The 20,518-nt window shown below is 48.5% G+C and overlaps 1 protein-coding gene across 2 annotated transcripts in view; it reads right to left on the reverse strand.

Moving 5' to 3' along the window:
* NLRP3 (NLR family pyrin domain containing 3) overlaps window positions 1-4,473 on the reverse strand; it is a 31,996-nt gene extending 27,523 nt beyond the window's left edge. Inside the window, exons 1-3 of one of the 2 annotated variants that reach the window (XM_008541098.2) lie at window positions 4,361-4,473; window positions 2,614-2,673; window positions 2,126-2,446 (exon numbers count right to left, since the gene is read on the reverse strand). In XM_008541098.2, coding sequence (XP_008539320.2) covers window positions 2,126-2,402 — 277 coding nt within the window. In that variant the 5' untranslated portion in view covers window positions 2,403-2,446; window positions 2,614-2,673; window positions 4,361-4,473. Of the gene's footprint in view, window positions 1-2,125; window positions 2,447-2,613; window positions 2,674-2,753 lie in introns of both variants that reach the window. The other variant, XM_070569913.1, reaches the window with a different exon arrangement.
* Between the last annotated feature and the right edge of the window lie 16,045 nt (window positions 4,474-20,518).

The raw sequence follows: 20,518 nt of genomic DNA on the forward strand, positions 1-20,518 counted from the left end.
TGAAGCTCCACACCAATTGAACAGCAATTCCCCCGCCCCTGGCAACGGCCACTTTCTGTCTCCGTGAAGCTGACTGCGCCGGGCACCGCCAATGAGTGGAATCATTCTCTTTTGTGACTGGTTTATTGCGCTTAGCACCGTGAAATTAAAAGTTCATCTGAAAGTGCCTGCCTCATGGGGTTCGTGTGAGGAATGAACGAAATTCATAAAACTGCTTGGCAAATGACTTTTGCAACCACGATGGTCACACTCTACGGTGGTTGATGAGCAGCAGGCCCCAACACGGTTCTAACCGTGCTATTACAGCAGTTTCTCCAGAGCGCCTCACTGCTGTGCGCCCCCACCTCTGCCCCCGGGCTCTTTTTCTCCCCGTCATCACACCCATATTGCCGCCCTGCCTCACCAAGATTCTTCTTGGCTACCCAATCATTCTCACTCCTCCTTACCACCAGCTCAACATCCCCATCCTGTGAGTTCTAGACCCTTCTGAGCCCTTCCTTGTTTTCCTCCCTTGCTCAGAACACCAAGCAGAATGAAGAGCATGACCCCCACCATGCCCACGGAGAGGGAGGGAATTCCTTTTCTCCACAAATTACACAGTTCTATGAGGTGAGGGGCGGCCCCCTGAGCCATGGGAAGCAGACACCCAAGCTTGTGGCTGTGCAGGCAGATACCCGAGGAGCTGGGTGAGGGGTTCGGATAAAGTGGGACTAACCAGGGGTGTTCCCAGGGGTGGGTGAGCCCTGATGTGGGGTTTTAAAGGAACCAGAAAAGAGCAAAGTGCTTCCCTCCATCTTCTCACAGCACTATCATGAGAGGAAGAGAGAGGATGAGGCCAAGATAATAAAAGAAATTATTAAAAGCCAATCATACCAATTTAGATGCATCAAAGGGTACCATCAACAAAGTGAAAAGGAACACAGAGAATGGGAAAAAATATTTGCAAATCATGCATCTGACAAGGGGTTCATATCCAGGACATGTGAAGAACTCCTACAACTCAACAAGAATTGCAACGAAACCCAATTACAACATGGGAAAAGGACTTGAAGAGACATTTCTCCAAAAGTAAATGAATGGCCAACAATCACATGAAAAGACACTCAATGTCACCAGTCAACAGGGAAATGCAAATCAAACCCACAATGAGCTACCATCTTACACCCGTTAGGATGGCTACTCTCCAAAAAAAACAACCATAAAATAAGTGTTGGCAATGATGTGGAGAAATTAGAGCCCTTGTACACTGTTGGTGGGAGTGTAAAATCGTAGAGCCACTATGCAAAACGTTTGTGTGTGTGTGTGAGGACAATTGGCCCTGAGCTAACAACTGTTGCCAATCTTCCAGTTTTTGCTTGAGGAAGATTGTCCCCAAGCCAACATCTGTGCCAATCTTCCTCCACTTTGTATGCAGGATACCACCACAGAATGGCCCAATGAGCCATGTGCATGTCCACGCCCACCATCCAAACCTGCCAACCCTGGGCCACCAAAGCAGAGCGTGTGAGCCCAACCACTACACCACCAGGCCTGCCCCTGGAAAACATCAGTAACCACAGAATTACCATGTAATCCATTAAGTCCACTTGTGGGACTATACTCAAATGAAATGAAAGCAGAGTCTTAAAGAGATCTGTACACCCATGTTCATAGCAGCATTATTCACCATAATCAGAAGCTAGAAGCAATCTGAATGTCCACTGACGGATAAATGGATGACAAAATATGGTATACACATACCATGGAATATTATTCAGCCTTAAAAAGGAATGAAATCCTGTCACATGAGACAACATAGATGAAGCTTGAGGATGTTATACTAAGTGAAATAAGCCGGATAGAAAAAGACACGTACTTTATGACTGCATTTATGAGGTGCATAGAGTAGCCAAATTTATAGAGACAGAAAGTGGTGGCTGCCTCGGGCTGAGGGGAGGGGGGAATGAGGAATTGTCTAATGGGTGCAGAGTTTTGCAAGACGAAAAAGAGTTCTGGAGATTGATTGCACAACAACATGAATGTGCTTAGGACTACCAAATTGTACACCTAAAAACAGTTAAGACAGTAAATTTTATGCTACATGTACTTTATCACCGTTAAAAAATGCCGTCTTCCTCCCACTCACCCCACTCCGGCTCTTCCAGTTTAGCCTTCTCGTGAAGGTCTCTCCTGTTGATCGCAGCAAAAATCCACACGGCCATGGCCCACGCCTTCTCCTCCCCGTTGAAGTCGATCATCAGGGTGGCCAGATCCACAGGATCTGCTTTCTCTGTCTGACCCCGAGGGGGTCGGGTGCAGCCCTTCTGAGGAGGATAGTCTTCCAAGTGCATCTTGAATTTCTTGAGGTCCGCATCCTCCAGGTCCTCCAGGTAGCGTGCCAGCTTGCAGCGGACGCTTGCCATGCTCTCTTGCAGCCCCGGTCAGGCTCCTTGGGCATACGTCCACGCTGAGAAGTTGGACGGTGAAAACAGCATATAGGTAAGGACAGTCTTTTTCAAAGCCACCCTCAGAGGGAACTAAGCTATCAAAACCCCCAAAGATTGCAAGGAAAAAGTATCTCTGGGCTGTAACAAGTAGCCATCTTTAGTTTTGAAAAGTGAGTCAAATACTTACCAGAAACTTTGCTGTTAGCTCCGCATGGGACTGTGTCCTGAGCCATGGAAGAAAGGCTTCCTGTGGAGGGAAACAATAATTAAACCCACAAACTCAGCCGCATTAACAGCGTGATGGAGGCCCACACTGCTTCATGGTACCTCCTTGACATATCGCCGGGGGAACTTGGTCCCACTGATTACTGGGCTATGACCCACGACAAGCTCTTCACTGTCCCTTGACTTCAGCTTCCTCATCCGTGAAATGACACAGTGGGGAAGATGGCTTCTACGTTCCTTCCAAGTGAAAGACTCTGGTTCCTTGTTTCTGTTTTGACCCGAGGAAAGACCAGTGAGCGACAGAAGAAGGCGGCCAGGGAATGACTGACTGCGGCGATGGCAGAGCAGCGCATGGCTAGAGAGAGGGAAGGGAGAGCACAGGGCGGGCGGAGGACAGGGTGGTCTGCAACCGCCCTTCTCTCAATCCACTGACTGATGGAAACTGAACTGAGAGGGAGGTTGGGTTGCGTGGGGGGAACAGCAAACACACACCTCACTTTAATGTCTCCTTGTAAAATTTGTAACTATGACAATTATTAGAACTCACACATACTGAGAGCTTCTCATAGGCTGATGCCACTCTGACGCTTTCTCCCATCTAAGTGCTCAAAGCCCCCCGAGGTGTATCTATTCCTGGCCCTGCTTTATGGAAGTAGAGACTGTCTTAGAGAGGCTCAGCGGCTCGCCCAGAGTTTTGCAGCCAGGGAGGGACGAAGCCAGGATTTAGGCTGGGGTCACCCACTTCTGAGCTCATGCCACTGACACTGCGCTTTTCACAGCCTGAGAAGGTGGGAGACAGTTTCTTGCACCACTTAACTATGTATCTCAGACAGATAGGAACCAAGACGATCAAAGACAATAAAATAGCTGGTTAAAAGGGAAGCATTTATCACACACAGCTTTTCATTGTAGGGTCCCCTACTCAGCTTTCCTAACTAGACTTCAAGTTCCAGGAAGACTAGAAGTCAGCTGCCGTGTCTTTCAATCCTCCACAACTCCTAATTTCGGGTGGATGAACACATTGGCTTTGTTTGGGATTGAGCCCTTCATATTACTGAAAGGCACAACACCAGCCAAAGCCATAAATGATGTAACGGCAGGGAGCGGCACTGTGAAGCAGTGGAACAAACTGAAAATTGTAACGGCCATGGTCTGATGTTTGAGACATCTCCAACGTGCTCATCTCTCCTTCTTCTATCTCCGTTCTTACCGCTCTGCTCCTGGCCTCGTGCACCCCAAGTCCACCCCCTTATGTGTTTGACGGGGTGTGAGGGTCTCCAGGCAGATCCACCGCTCTGCAGGCCCTCTCAGGTCCTGCTCCATCCGTCTCCCCATCACATCAGGACTCTGCCTCTGGTGTTCCCCTGACCTTAGCCGTGGTGCACTCTGCCCTGCCCTTTACCCACTCTGGGCCTTGGTTTCTGAGGACACTCGTTTTCTCATACATGTCCCACCCATCCACTCCCTGCTGGAATGCTGGAGTCATGGGTGTAAGCCATGGTTGCTGCCCCTGTCCTTGCCCCCTACGCACACACGCACTTGCACACACAGAGCCCAAATGATAAACATAAAAGAACATTCCAGAATCCTTGTTGGAGGACAGACTTGGAGGCTGGCAAAAGAAATCCCAAGTCCATTAACCAAGGCGAGTCTGGCCCTCTACACCCCCATGCTTTCTCCGTCATCCCCCTCCATGGAGCTGGACTCACCCACATGCGGCCTCAGGAACAGCCCAGGAGGAAACTTGATGAATTTATAGTGGTCATGGCAGAGCAGGGGCAGGAAGGATGTGGTCTCAGGCGGGACTGAACAAGCTTGCATCACAGGCAAAGGCAGAGACCGAGGTTACTCACAGCCCCGGATTTTCCAAACCGAACAAGTAAAGAAAGAAAGAGTGTTTTTGAAGCTGAGCCTGGCTGTAGCCGGAGAATTTTGGCGTTTCCTTGATGAGACTCAACCAGTGCTCGATGGACGCTCACTCTGACTCTCACAGCAACCACATGAAGTGTTGTAACAACAGAGGTGAGACTGGGATGGGGGATCCCGCAGAGTGGTGGGCACAGTCGAGAGCATGACCCATGCCCTTCCACACCGTCACACAGAGGGGTCACAGGAGGTGCAGGTGCTCTTATCGCCTGTTCATTTTTTTAAAACCACCGCATGGAGGTAAGTATATACCCGTGAAACCATCACCACCATCAAGGCCACAAACACATTTATCACTTCCCAGACTTTCCGCCCACCCACCCCTTTATTGTTAATTATTATTGTTAATTATTGTTACTATTATTGTGTGTGTGGTAAGAACACTTAATAGAAGGGCCTGCCCTTTTCGCAAACCTCACCTCACAGTCCAGTGCTGTGGACTGCAGGCCCTGTGCTGCGCCAGAGCTCTGCAGGACTTAGTCATCCCGCACGACGGAAACTTCATATCCTTTGACTAATGCTCCCCCTTGCTCCCTCTCCCCAGCCTTGGCAACTGCCATCCTGCTCTCTGTTTCTATGAGTTTGACTATTCCAGGTTTCTCATCTAAGTGAGATCATACAGTGTTTGTCTTTCTCAGTCTGACTATTTAACTTTGCATAATATCCTCAAGGTCCATCCGTGTCATCACAAATGGCAGGATGTCCTTGTCTCTCATGGCTGGAGATATACATATATATATATATATATATATATACACACACGGCATCGCCTTTGTCCGTTCCTCCACTGATGGACGCTCGGGGTGTTTCTGCGCCTCAGCTATAGTGAACAACGCTGCAGTGAACACGGGGGTGCAGGCAGCTCTTCAGGATCCTGGCTTCAATGCCTTTGGATAGGCACAAACTCTACTTCTTGACTGACGGACACACTTGCTCCACCGACACCTACGGAGCGCCTAGTGTGCGCCAGGCACGAACACAAAGCTGAAAAGCGCCTTCCCCGAGAGGAATTGGAGGAGAGACAAGCACCAGACCTGCCTCCCTGGCTCTTGCAGTACCTGCAGGGCCACAGTCTGACAAGGGCGTGAGTCCTACAGAGTCTGGAGGGCAAGCAGTGCCCAGCACCCCAGGCGAGGGCAGGAACCCCTGGAGGGAGAAGGACAGGCGTCCAAGGCCAGCAGAGGGGCGTTGGCAAGTGCCTCGGTTTCCTCGCCTATAAAGTGGGGACAACAGTGGTGCCAACTGTAGAGGGTTGTCATAAGGACTGAGCGAATAGGTGAATGTGAGGCCTTTCCGGCAGAGCCTGGGGGTCAGCTCCGGGCCCTGCCATTGTTACAGAAGCACACGCAGAGCGCTGGGAGGGAGGAGAGAGAGGCAACTGCCCCTCCTGAAGCAGGGCGGGAGGCAGAGCCGAGCCTCAGGTCGTCAGGGCAGGCTGGGAGCAACAGCAGCCAGACGTGGGTGCTGAGGCCACAGAGAGCAGATCAGTCAAGCTGGAAAGGAAAGGAGCCCGCTGGCTTGACCAGGGATTTTTTTTCTTGAGGCTGAGGGAACTTTTCCTTTTTCCTTTATGTCTTTCGGTGGCATTTGAAGTTTTATGGTTTTGCCATGAACACGCATTACTCATCAGAGTAAAGAAACAAATTAAACCATAAGTTAAGTTAACTAACGGTGCATCTCAGAGCAGGCCCTAAAGGAAATCCTCGCGTTTAAATGATGGGCAGGACCCGCCCGTGAAGGCGGCCGGCAGGGTTGACCATTGCTTCACAGATGAAGAAATGGCCATTGCGTGGACTTGGGCGTTCTTAAGGACACAGCCACGTAGTCAGCAGTGGGATTCATACTTCAACTTGGGGCTTCTGACGTCTAAGACGAGATTTAATTTTTCGTTTCTGAATGATCAACAAGTAATTGTGAACAGTTTTCTTCCCTCCTAGAACAGTTACGAACTTTTCACGCTTTCCTATCTAGCATTTATGTCCTCCTTTTCTACTGCAGCGAATGGTTACGCTGTATTGACTTGCAGTTGATCCTTTGGATCTGTTGACTGGGGATTTTGTCTGTCTTTATTCAGGTGAATTGAGAGAATCAGGTGAATTTATACGCAGGAAAAGCTCGCGCCGTTCTGGTGCCCAGGTCTGTGAGTTCTCACGGGCACCGTCGTCGTCGCGTGACCACCACCGCCGTGGAGATCCAGAACGCCTCCATGGCCCCGAAGCTCTGCTTGTGCCACCGCGTGATCAGACTCTGTCCCCAGGCGCAGACGGTGTCCCCTGGCCTGGGTTCTGCCGCTGAAGTTGTGCCTCTTCCAGGGTGTCGCACAGCGGCATCGGCCGCCTGCAGCTCCTGGCTCCCAGGTGCCTTCACTCCGCAGAGCGCAGAGGAACCTGGTCCCTGCTGTTGCGTCTGTCGCTGCTCTGTTCCTTCCTGTTGCTGGGTCAGCCTGTGGTGTGGACCCACCACAGTGTATTTATCCACACCCACACATTCGGGCTGTTTCCGGTTTGGGGCAATTGTTAATAAAGCCACTATAAACATTCGCATACAGTTGTCACTTCTCTTGGGTAAATACCTAAAAGTGGAATGCCTGGATCACACGGGAGGGGTATGTTTAACTTCCTAAGAAACTGCCAAGCTGCCTGCCAAGGTGGCCACACCATTTTATATTCCCACCAGCAACGCCTGGGGCTCCAGTCCCCGCGCCTCCCCCCAGCTTGGGGCAGAATCAGTTGTGTTTGCTTGTTTAAGCCATTCTGTAGGTTTGTATGAACAAGGGGATTGAACTAAGCCATGTTTTGAAAGGTTCATGCAGCTGAGCTGGTTGCAGTGGTTTAAGGACCTCAGTCCCTGGAGTCTCAGGGAGAGCGGATGCGACGTCCAGCTGTCACCGCCTGACGCCCAGCTGCACCCCTGGGCCGGCCATCCCCTCGGCTGTGAGGCTCCATCAAACAGCTCCTGCGAGGATGTGTGAAGCAGAAGACGGTGTTCAGAGGCCACTCCAGAACTGTGGAAAGATACTCTAACCACGTACAAAAACTAGTCAAGAAAAAAGTCACCACGCTTTACCTGTTATTCTGCATTGTGAAAAAAATTCTTTTCCAGATGCGGGAATATCAAAATCAACACAAATAATAAACAAGGAAGGTCACAAAAGTAGAGCATAACATCTGCCCTTTGCACATCCTTCACGCCCCCTCCAAAAGCAGCCTGGAGAAGAACAGTTTAATATCGTGCCCTGAAGAAAACGACGACACCCGCAGGCCCCTGCAGCTCCTCCTGGAAAGCGAGGGGACTCAGGGCACTGGGTGCCAAACCCAGACTTGCCACAAATTCTTTCTAATTGAATAAACTACGAGACACCAAAGAAAAGTCCACACCGGGAGACCAATGGCTGGTGTAAACTACAAAGACAACAGCCACCGAAGCATGAGGGGAAAGAAATGGGGCCGGACAAACGTGCTTCCCGCCCCCACCTCCCAGTGCCTGTGACCCGGACAAACCCCAGTTCCAAGGGTGGGAGTAGAGCGAGGCAGTGCCAGAGGCATGTTCTGAGCCCCAAAATCCAGACATGAGACGTGAAAGTGTAGGCAGGGGGACAAAGACCCAAACATTTAAAGTCAGAATTCTATTGGGAAACCCAAAGCCAAACAGCTACAACAGTGCAGGACCCCCAAATCCTGCATGGTCTCTGAGCCGAACGCCTCCAAACGCTCACCCAGCTACCCACCCCACCCCCCCCCACACACACACATCAGGTGCAGCACGAGAGCGGATCCCCCAGGCCTGCACGGAGGTGGTCCCACTTCTCCCACACGCGTAGGGACAAAGCACAGGACTGTCTCTGCAGAAAGCCACTGTCAGGCCACAGGGATCACCAATGCATTCCTTTCGTTCAGCCTGCACTGACTGACACAGGAGCCACCAGCTACACGTGGCTGCTGAAATTCAAGTTCAAATGAATGACCATGAACAATTCAGTTCCAGCTGCACTAGTGGCATTTTAAGGGCTAGACAGCCAGACATGGAGACAACACAAAACAGGACACGTCCATCACTGCAGAGTCTCCTTGGTCAGCCCTGGTCTGCCTCCTCTCGCCACCTGGAAGGGCCTCCTGGAGCTTAATTCCTCATGCTTGGAAAATGTAAAGAATTTCCAACGGAATATTATTCTATCAGACATTAGGCAAGTTGTTGAAGGTGTAAATAGGATCACTTATTTTTAAATAGACATATGCACTTATTGGTACATGTGTAGACAAATCTGGAAGAGCTGTATTGATTGAATGATTTTTTTGAGGAAGATTGGCCCTGAGCTAATATCTGCTGTCAGTCCTCCTCTTTTTGCTGAGGAAGTCTGGCCCTGAGCTAACATCCGTGCCCATCTTCCTCTACTTTATATGTGGGACACCTGCCACAGCATGGCTTGCGAAGTAGTGCATAGGTCTGTGTCTGGGATCTGAACTGGTGAATCCCAGGCCGCTGAAGCAGAACATGTGAACTGACCACTGTGCCACCGGGCCGGCCCCCTGGAAGAGCTGTGTTGAAACCACAAGCATGCGCAGGAGCACACCGAGTCCCTTCATTTGCTACATTCACACAGAGGACTTGTGTTTTATACATTGTACATTTTTGTATTGATTGGCTTTTTTCCCACAAGCATATATAACTTTGTAACTAAAAACAGAAAAGGGAGTGTCCCCAGCACAGTGTCAAGTTGCTGGGATTTTGGTGCCCTTGAACTAGGATGGTCCCCACATTGGGCTTCCCACCCTCCCATCCTCCTCAGCACACCACCCTGCATCTGACATGCTCCTTTTCTCTCTTCTCCTCCAGTAGCTGCTAATCTTTCTCCCACGCCTTCTCATCCACGTCAAGACATCAGCCGCACAAGGCTGCGCATGTCCTCTGTCCTGCGATGAGCACAGGGTTTAACAGGAGTGGAGCAGATCCCACAGGTGGTCAGAGCAGCATCCCCTGGCCGCCTTCTTCCTTGCTGAAAGGGCTCCAGTTTTGTGCAAGTATCTGCCCCATCCTCAAAGGACTTGGAAAGTTAACCTTTTCCAACTCCAGGGATGTATTCTGATTTATACAAGCCGGTCATAGGATCCTCTTGTCTAAAAATGATCATTTAAGGAGTGGGCTGGTGAGTAAGTTCTGACCAGAGCATCACAGAATGAAAAGTCTGTGCTCCTAAGAAAGAAATTCCATAATCTTGGTCCTTTGCTGCCAATAGATGTGGTCAAGTAGTGGCTTGATGCCTGGAGCTGCTGTGGCCTTTTTGTGACTATGAGAGAGCTGAGGATGGCACAGCCAGAGCTGGAAGGAACGTGTCCACTGAAGCAACCAGCCCGACAATGAAACGCCTCGTTGTTGAAGCCGATTTCATATGGCTTTTCTGTTCCTTAGATCCAAAAGCAACCCACACAGGAGTTGCCATTTTTAAGGTGAGATTGCCTCTCCTTCTCTGTGAGTTTCCCTTTCCCTGGGGTCGTCACTGAGCTGACGCTCACTAGTACAGCTGTGGCCCTGCTGACAGCCTGTGCCTGTGCTAACAGTGGGCGTCTGTGCCCTGAGGATTGTTATGAATTTCTAAAAAAGACCCCTGTAGTCATCAGTTGCTGTCATTCCTCAACATTTGCCCATCGTAGTCTTCCCTGCGGTAAATGTGGCCTAAAAATAAGGCGCTTTCAGCCAGCTCTGAATTTCAAGGTCGAACAATGGTCTTGAAAGAAAGGCTCTTGCGATAGAAGTGGGCTCTGAGACAGGAGATTTGCTGAGCTCCAAATGCTGTGAGCATTTGTGAACTCAGGAAATAAATTTTATCTCAGGAACTACAGCATGGAGAAGACGGCGAGGTGAGGAAAGAACAGGTTCAAAGAACATGAGAATTTCAGCAGGAGACGGAATTGGAGAAATGGAGCATAGACACCTGAGAGTCTCTGTGGTTGTTAATTTTATGCATCAAAATAAATGCTGTTTTATGCTGTTGGTCAGGCCACAGCACCCACATACTTGGTCCAACATCACTCTGGGTGTTGCTGTGAAGGTACTTTTTAAAGGAGATTAGCATTTAAATAAGTAGACTTTGAGTAAAGCAGATTATTCTCCATAATGTGGGTGGGCCTCATCCAGCCAGCTGAAGATCTTAAGAGAAAAGACAGACCCTCTGAGGAAGAAGCAGCTCTGCCTGCAGTCTGCACTCAGACTCAAGACGGTGGCCTCACTCCTTCTCTGGGTCCCCCACCTGCCCTGCAGATTTTGGGCTTGCCAGCCTTCCTACACATGTGAGCCATTTCCTTAAAGTATCTCTTTCTCTATAGACATACATATCCATATATACGTATAAGCATATTTAAACAACAGACACTTATTTCTCACAGTTCTGGAGGCTAGAAGCCCAAGATCAAGGTGCTGTCAGGTTCAGTGTCTGATAAGGACCCACTTCCTGGTTCACAGAAAACCATCTTTTTACTCTGTCCTCACATGGCAGAAGGAGCAAGGGGTCTCCCTGGCGCATTTTATAAGAGCACCGATTGCATTCACAAGGGCCCCGCCCTCATGACCTAATCACCTCCCAAAGGCCCCACCTCCTAACACCGTCACACTGGGGGTGAGGTTTCAACATATGAACCTTGAGGGGGGGGACACAAACACTCGGTTTATATTATATATGTGTGTGTGCGTGTGTGTCTACATATACAAACGTACACAGCCAACTGGCTCTGTTTCTTTGGAGAACCCTGACTAACCCTCCCTGAGTAAGGACCCAGAGCCCAGCCCCACACCTGCAGCCCAAGCCCCAGGATGGGGAGTTACAGAAACTACTAGTTGGTGTGGGGATCTGAGAGTAGGGGAAAAGACACCTCACTTTCCCGGATGCAGCCCAGAAAGAGCACACAACTCTCAGAGAAACCCCTCTTCTAAAACAACAAGGAAATGGTGCCTGAGATGCCAGGCGGGTTGGCCACGACATATTCACAAAACCCTACATGTCCCAGACCCAGGCAGGGACAGTGAGAAATCCCAAGGGGCCTGAGACTGGGCTGAGGATGTGGTGCCGGATGCAGCTGGGGAGAAGGCTGGTACCCAGGCCCGGGTGCGGGATCTCAGAGGGGCCCAGCAGGGACATAGATCCGCCCAGCAGCCAGACGCCCTCCTGCTACAGGGAGAAGAGAAGAGATGAGAGGTGGAGCGTGCGAGGCGCTGAGCTTTCCTGGAAAGAGAGTTGTTTTAAACTGAAAGTGCCTGAAGGACAGACCACAAGGCAGGAATGGATGTGGCAGGAAGATGAGCAAAGATAGACTCAGTTTTAGAAAATAAAGCTACAATTTTGCATTCCTGGGTCTCTGGGTTCTCGTGGGGACGAGCCTGGCACAGGCCCTGTATTTGGTCACGCTCACCTCCGTCTTTTCAGCGGGGCTGTCTCCCTGGGGCCTGGGCAGCTGGGACCACCCGCCCCATGGGATGTCACCCAGCGTCCCCAGTTGAGAGGGGCTTCCAGGGGTGTATGAGCCCCAGCACTCCAGGAGCCCCAATTCTCGGACCTCCATGCCTTCTGAGACAAGGATTGAAGCAGATTTGGTGGGCAATCATGAAAAGGAGTTGTGATTCCGGCTTCAGAAGGCACAAATCCCCGGCGTGAGCATCCACGCACCAGTGGAGAGCAGTTCGTCTCCCGCCATTGCTCTGCCTTTTCCCTGTCCCTGAGCTTCTCTCTAGAATTAATGTTTACCAAAAGCATTAGAATCGGAGACCCCGTCATGAGTTCTAGCTGTGGCCCGTTGGCTCATCTACCTTTAGGTGATGCTCCCAGCATTTCCGGAAGACACATTCCAAGTTAGAGCAAAGCCAGGAGCTTTCACTGCAGACCAGGAACCAGAAGGAAAGACAGGCCACCTGCCTCGCAGAAGCAGGGGGTCGTGTGGAATGATTTCATGAGCCCCACTTCAGTTGACTAAAAACCAGCGACGAAGTCATTTATATTTTATTTTATTGATGAAATATAAACACTTTCACATATGAGAGGGTAAATTTGATCCCTCCTAGAAATTCTTTTATTTTTGCATAACTTTTGGTGCCTTTTTCTATTTTGTCTCCTTTAAACAAAATTTTAATTAATTCTTCCTTAAGAAGAAAAGGCATATTCTTGGTTGTGAGGGTGAGAGGCGAAACCTTGGCTCATAGTATACTTACATTAAGTGAGTTGCCAACAATTAAATCAGAGATGTTCCATAAAATAGATTTCAGGTTTCTAACTAAAACTTAGAAATCTAGACCCAATCCAACCATTGTTCCTTCAACAAACATGGAACCGGGCACTAGGACAGGCAGTCCGTTGAGCTAGAGGGTGAACTCCCCAGTTTGCTGCAGTCCCCACCACTCCCTCCTGTCTTTCAGATTCAGTCCACACCTTGCCTCTATATTGCCTGCTGGGAACTGTAAGAATTTGAATTCCCAACTCCTGACTCTCAACCATACTCTTTTTCCAGGTTTATTGAGGTGTAATTGATAAATGACGTTGTGTAAGTTTAAGGTGTACAATGTGACGAGTTGATACACATATACATTGAGAAATGATCAGAATGACAAGGTAGTTAATATCTCACCACCTCACATAGTTACCTTTTTTTTCCTGGTGAGATCATTTAAGGTCTACTCTTCTCACAAATTTCAGGTATACAATACAGCATTATTACCTGTGGTCACCATGTTGCACATGAGGCCCCCAGAATTACTCATCTTATAACTGAAAGCCTTATCTTTAAACAAAGAAGACAAATATTTCAAGTTTCTTCATCAGAAAGAAGGGATATTTGGTAAAGTACAGTTACATGTAGAAAAAAAGTTATTTTAATATACCCGTGTTCATAGCAGTGATATTTGCAATAGCCAAAAGATGGAAACAACCCGAATGTCATCAACTAAGGGATGGATAAACAAAATGTGTTATATACATGCCATGGAATATTATTCAGCCTTGAAAAGGAAGGAAGCTCTGACACACTCTACACATAAACCATGAGAGTGTTACGCAAAGTGAAACAAGCCAGTCACAAAAGGGCAAATACTATGCGACTCTATTTATAAAAGATTCCTAGAATAGTCAAACTCGTAGAAACAGAAAGTGGGACGGCGGCTGGCAGGGGCTGGGGGGAGGGGGTGGGGAAGAGTTGTTGGAAGGGGACAGAGTTTCAGTTTTGCAAGGTGAAAAGAATTCTTGAGATCGGTTGCACAACAATGTGAATATGCTTCACACTAGTGAATCGCACACTTAAAAATGGCTGAAATGGTAAATTTATGGTATACATATTTTCAGAATAAAAAAAGAAGAAAAACAGTCATTTTATACATTCCCCCCCTCATTTAGCCCAGAAGAGAGTAAAGAAGAGCCGGAGTGCAAACGCTACTCCTCACACTCAAGAGTTAAAGGTGAGCAGTGAATCTCACTTCCCCAGACATGCCTACGCAGACGGTAGATGGAGTCATACTTAACGTCTTCATATAAGCATTTCTCGGTGTGCACAGACAACAGACGTGAAATCGAGAACAAAGAGGCTAAAACATCTTCCCAAGAGCAAAAACTTTGCCGTCAGCTTTGCCAACTGCAGCTGTGCATTTTCAGTATAGTCAACTGTGATTCAAAACTAACCAGCTCTTTCTGCCCCTCCTTAGTAGATAGTGAGCCGCCTTTCCCAGGTAGTCAAGGTCCAGACGTCAAGACTCAGCCTCACAAGGACAAACACAGGCTGAAGATGAAAACTAACCGGGAAAGTCCAGACGGTCAAGGGAAAGAAATTCAGTTTTCAAGGCCAAACGCAGGCTGGTGGAAAGGCACCAACCAGCAAGGCCACATGCTCCCCTCCCCCACCTACAACCCCAGCTCATGCTCCCCCTCCCCACGTAAAACCCCTACCTTTTTCCCTCTGAAGAGGTGGATCTGAGTTCTAACTCCCATCTCCTTGTCTGGCTGCCTTTTGATAGTAAACCTCTCTCCTTGCCACAAGCCTAACGTTTTGGGTTTTTCTCTTTATTGGCCCCGCTGTGTCTGCGTTTGGTAACAGACACACACATCTTCACCTCTAGTTAGTCCCTGAAAGAGGTGACTGTAGGGAGGAGCGCACGCTTCTGCTTCATGCCATTCTGTATCATCTCTTTGTTATAAAGAACTTCAGCAACTCTTTAAAAGTTTTGTAGAAAGCTGAAGGACTCCCTGCTGAAGAGGGCAGAGGAGAAATGTCTCACTCCTGTGTCATCTCTGAAATCAGCCCAGAACAATAAAGAGAAACGAAGAACATCCATTTCCGTGAAGCCACCCATCATGAGAGGCTCAGCTGCTTGGAGCCAGGTCGGGGGTGAGAGGAACCCAGTGAGGGAGACCCTCTGAACCCAGGGTTTTCAGAGCAGGGAACACAGCCAGCGGGAAGCAGCAACCCCAGCCCCACTCTCCTTGGAACTGCAAGGTCCAGGCGCTGGGGAAACCCAACACAGCTTCGAGCCCCATGGGGCCATCCTGGCAGGAGGTTGAGATGAAACAGAGACATACATTTCCAGGAGTGGGGTTGTCTGTTGCCAGGGTGGGGAGAAACTGAGAGTCCATAGGAGCTGACCCACGCTGACGCTCATCAGCTAAGTCCAGGCTAAATCACCCCGAATTGGTGACATGCAGAGTATGCCGTGAGTCATTTGGGAGGGGAGCACCCCCAGCAGAGAAGAGCCGAAACTTCTCCTGGTGACCAAGGTGAAGGGTCACGGATGCTGCCGGACTGCGTCGTCTGCATTCACTAGAGAAAATCACAATTAAAATGCTTCCCGTCCAAGCTCACAGACCCCTGAGCTACGTCCACAGAAGCCTCGGGGAGAGGTGCCAGCCCTGCCCAGCTACTCTCCCAAGAGCTACTCCAAGGAAAACTCCGATATTTCAAAGGAAAGTGACTCTTTTAAAAGGCACCATCACGGAAACTGTGTAAAGATAACACAGGAGCGAAAAACAAAAGGAGAAAAAGTGTCTGGCAAACAGGAGACAAGGAGAAACGTGGGAAACACAGCACATGCCCCGAGGCGAGTGGAGGTCAGCGCTGGGGCTCGGTGACCCCCCCGCAGCGCGGCTGCCCGCCAACGCCGGGAAACTGCGACGAGGGGAATCAAGGCAGCAGATGGAATTCACTTCGCTCATCAGCTGACCTTAAATTAGGGAGATTCTCCTGGATCCTATGAGTGAGGCTAAAATAGTCACGGGGCCCTCAGGAGTGGACGAGGGGACAGGAGAGCAGCGACCGGATGCGAGAAGGACGCGTGGAGGGACGTCTGGCAGCTGGAGGAGGCAAGGAACCAGATTCGCCCCCGGAGCCTCCAGGAGGAGGAACGCAGCCCTGCTGGCACCGTGATTTTAACCAGTGAGGCCCATAGGATTAACATTTTTTGTTGTCTTACACCGGCAAATTTGTGGCAATGTGTATGGCCGCCACGGAAAGCTAATACAACTAAGATCCACAAGTTCTTCATGAAATCAGACACTTCACAGGAAGTAGTATGTATCACAAAAAGTCTGAAGAAGAGACATCAGGGCTGCACTGTAGGGGAAACCTGAGAAAAGGGGGTGAAATGAGGGGCCGGCCCGCTAAGGTCACAGGAAGGGGGAGCCTGCAGGACGAAGCGTGAGGAGCAGCAGGAAAGAAAACTACATCGGCCGCGGTTTGGGCCCTGGGAACATGCTTGAGAAACTGAGCAGAGGACAGAAGCCTCAGAGGATTCAAAAGTCAAAGCAGGATGTGTAAGACAAAGGAGATCCTGCTTCTGCACAATTTCTGCCCCTGAAGACCAGAGAAAACGCAATAGGAAAGAAATCGGAGACTTAAAGAAAACTTTCCTAAAACAAAGGAATGCTTGAATCTCCCAACTGCAAAGGCACAGCGTGTCTCAGAGGAAACTGACTCAGGATGTCAACCCTTGGGCGTATCTTTCAAAGACTGAGAAGTAATCCTGTGGGCAAAAGTGAACCACTAAAGACACTTATAAAGAACAACAATCCAGGTGCTCACAGGCTTTTGGCCAAAATCTCAGTATTATTTAATGAAATCTTAAAGCAAAATTTGCCTTAAGAACTTCACAGGCAGCCAACATTCATTTAAGCCAGTAGTTGAGAGAAACATACTTTGAACAGATCAGAACTTTAAAACCACCATTCCCGTGCCCACTTTTTGGAAAAGAAAAAAAAAACTTGCCAGGGTGCAAACTTAAGCCCATGACGTAATGAAAAGAGAAGATGTTGTAAGATGATGTTGGTGGGCACATAATTTGTTTTCACATTTTTGAAATTAACTTTTTTTTTTTTTATAATTGTATTTTTTTTTTTAAAGATTTTATTTTTTCCTTTTTCTCCCCAAAGCCCCCCGGTACATAGTTGTGTATTCTTCGTTGTGGGTTCCTCTAGTTGTGGCATGTGGGACGCTGCCTCAGCGTGGTCCGATGAGCAGTGCCATGTCCGCGCCCAGGATTCGAACCGACGAAACACTGGGCCGCCTGCAGTGGAGCGCGCGAACCCAACCACTCGGCCACGGGGCCAGCCCCTGAAATTAACTTTTATTGAAATAATTTATGCATGTGATTTCAAAAACCACAAAGTAGTCCACCCCTTCAGCAGCAATAGGAGAAGTTAGAGCCCCTTTTCCACCGTCCCGGTGTGGGGTGCCTGTGTCCCTGTGTGGGGTGCCCGTGTCCTGGTGTGGGGTGCCTGTGTCCCGGTGTTGGGTGCCTGTGTGCCTGGTTAAGCCCCCCTCACAGACAGGAGTGGCCATCTGTCTCAATCCTGGCCAGGAGGACATTAGCAGAAGTCCATGAGTTGCTCCTTTTAGAAAGCTCTTATATAAGAGTTCTGCTTCCGGAATAGCAGTGTGAGGTTCCCGGGGACCCGTTCCCCAGCAAAACAACCACAGCTGGTGAAAACGTAAAAATAACAACCATGGAACATTTCTAGAAATTGTCCTAAAGGTAGACAGCAAATGAGGAAGCGTTTACTCAAGAGAATTAACTACGTCTCCACAGGAACAAAGAGAATCTGTGGCCTGGGAGCCACGGCCAGCTCCTTCTCCTCCTATGCACCCCTCTGCCCTCAGCAGAAGGAACGCTGCAATCTCGGTGAATGAGGCCCCTCTGCCCTCATCTCTCCATCAAGGGACACGTTATCTCAGCAGAAAGGACAAGAAGCCAGTATTTCTGCTTCCCTCTGACTCCGAGCTGCAGAGGGTACATTCCTTGCTCTGTCTCTGAGGTGTCAAGTTGAGACTATCCAGCCCCTGGTCTTTGCACCAGCTGATCATTGGGCACAGCTTCCATGCCAGCAACTTTCACAGGGATGTTCATAACAGCACTATTCATAGTAGCCAAAAGGTGGAAACATCCCAAACGTTCATTAAGTGGTGAGCAGATAAACAAAATGTGGCATGTCCACCCAGTGAAATATTATTCAGCATCAAAAAGTAACCCATTATTGACATGTGCAAAACGTGCGTGAACCTTCACCGCATGCCGAGTGGAAGAAGCCACTCACCAAAAACTACGCAGAGCCTGACTCATTTATATAAAATGTCCACGAGAGGCAAATGCATAGAGACAGCACGCATGTCATGACTGCCTAGGGCTGAAGATTCGGGAGGAAACGGGCTGACTCCTGATGGGTACAGGGTTTCTTTTCGTGGTGAAGCAATGTTCTAAAATTAATTGTGGTGGTGGTTGCACAACTCTGTGAATATACTAAAAACCTTTGAACTGCATACTTCAAGTAGGCAAATTTTAGAGTATGCAAATAATAGTGTATCAATAAAACTATTATTTTTTAAAAGCTCTTATTACAAAAAAGGAAGACAGTTGGAACACACCTTTTAGAATTTGTCCGTCCTGTTCCACCTGTGGAACCTGAGGCTACAAAAGCCACATGCTAAGGAGGACTTCGCAGAAAGGGTAAAAGAACCGGGACCTCGCGACACCGTGAGCTGGTCCCCTTCCTCTGAATAGAAAGCAAACTATAAACTCTCGTTTAAGTGACCGAGATGTGGGTGTTTAGTCATGTGCATCCAAGCGAAAACCTTACATGAACAACTACCCTCTCCACCCCACCTCACTCTCCGAAGCACCTCCTTCTTCATTTTCGGCTCTCTTCTTTTTTTATGTTTATCTCTTTACTTTTAACTTTGCTTTCACTGCTATTTCTTGGTTCTTCAGTTTTAGATGTTGTCCACTTCCTTCAAAAACAGTCGCACCCTGAGTTCTTAAACCTTCCCTTGCTCACCTCTTCCCTTCCATCCATTCTCCCATATGGTTCATCACTGGGTTAAGGTCAACCAGTCAGTGTTTACGAATGTGTGGCTTTGTCCTCGTCCCTCACTGCAGAGCCACTGCAGATGGGGATGCACTGATCTGCATGAGCATCTGGCCTTTGGCTGTGGAGGTTCTGTGGGTACCAGGCAGGCTGGCTTCTCATCTCTTTGTCCCAGTGGGTTCTTCCTAATCTCATCTCCCTCTGCACACACTATAGGTGGTGGTATCTTCTGTCCCACATCATTAGTTGTCAAATGGAGTGAAGGTTTAAATGCATATACAAATAGTGGAAGTAAGCAAATGAGGATTATTTTCGTAATCTTGGATCAGTAAATGCTTCTAAATTATAATACAAAACCCAAAATCCATACAACGCTGGTAACCACATAAAAATTAGACATTTTTTTCACGGCAATCAAAGACGAAATTCAAAAATAATGTCAGCAACAAAGAGTCAGTTTTAAATATACAAAATGTTCTTACAGATCAACCCAAAAATGTTAACATTCCAGTAGAAAATAAAATAGACAAAGAATTTAAACATGTAGTTCACAGAAAAGACAAACAGACAAATGGCTTATACAAACATGTTTAAATATGCTTAATTTTACTGATAAACAATTATAAATTGAGACAAGAAATCATCTTTTTGTATTTCAGAAAAGTAAAGATTCAAATACTTGGTAAAGCACAGCATTGGCGAGAATGCGGGGAAAGAATCGCCATCACACACTGGAGAGTGCGAAGTGCCAGGGATGTTTGCACAATGAGACCGAGAGCTGTCACCATTTTTAATGAATCCACTGAACCAGTATTTCTATTTCTAAGAATTTATCCTACAGATATATTTGTAATGTCACCAAGACGCCCCCTGGGGCAGGGCTGGGGCTTGTGTCTCCAGAAGGCCTGTCCTGTTCCGACACTTCTTTCCACCACACAGCTGTGAGCCCGCGTCCATCTCCAGGCACACAGCCTGCACTGCAGCCTGTCTGCTATTCTTCTGCATATTTCTGTAACTATTTTGTTCAAAGCACAATATTGTTGCAAGATATTTCCAAGTGTGATAGGTTGTTTAAAAAAAAGAAAAGCCAGCCTTTCAGGTAGTGGTGAATAGGATGAACACTCTCTCCTTGACCAAAATTTCCTCTGGCTCCTTTGAACTGCCTTCTCAAGCAGGCCTTGAAATTGGCTCTGGTCCTGTCTTCCGCTGCCCAAGCCAGTTTTAGCAAGAATCCTGCTAAGTTACCCCCCACCTTGAAGTCTGATAACCCTGGACTCTGATCAGGTTTGTCATCCCCACCCTTGGTGTCTAAGCCCTTGGCGGCCTATAGCAAGAATCCCCCGACCCTGTCTCCTCCTAGGAATTTTCCACCCTCTTCACTGACCCCCCCCCCTTGGTATCGGTCCCCAGCTGTCTCAGCTGTCTGTCCCCCATCGCAATTCCTCTGTCACAACAGTCCTTATAAAGTTTTCCCTACTGCTTCAATGAGTGTCAGGATAATTTTTTCTTTAACAACTATTGCTCAAGCTCCTGATGGTATAACAGACCCTGGTTCATCTAGAATCCCGGAGTGAGCTCATTGTGCTAAGAAAAAAAACTCCAAACTTTTGCGTCAGGTCGGATATTT

This window comes from Equus przewalskii, chromosome 13 (genome assembly GCF_037783145.1).
Source record: "Equus przewalskii isolate Varuska chromosome 13, EquPr2, whole genome shotgun sequence".
Taxonomy (NCBI): Eukaryota; Metazoa; Chordata; class Mammalia; order Perissodactyla; family Equidae; genus Equus; species Equus przewalskii.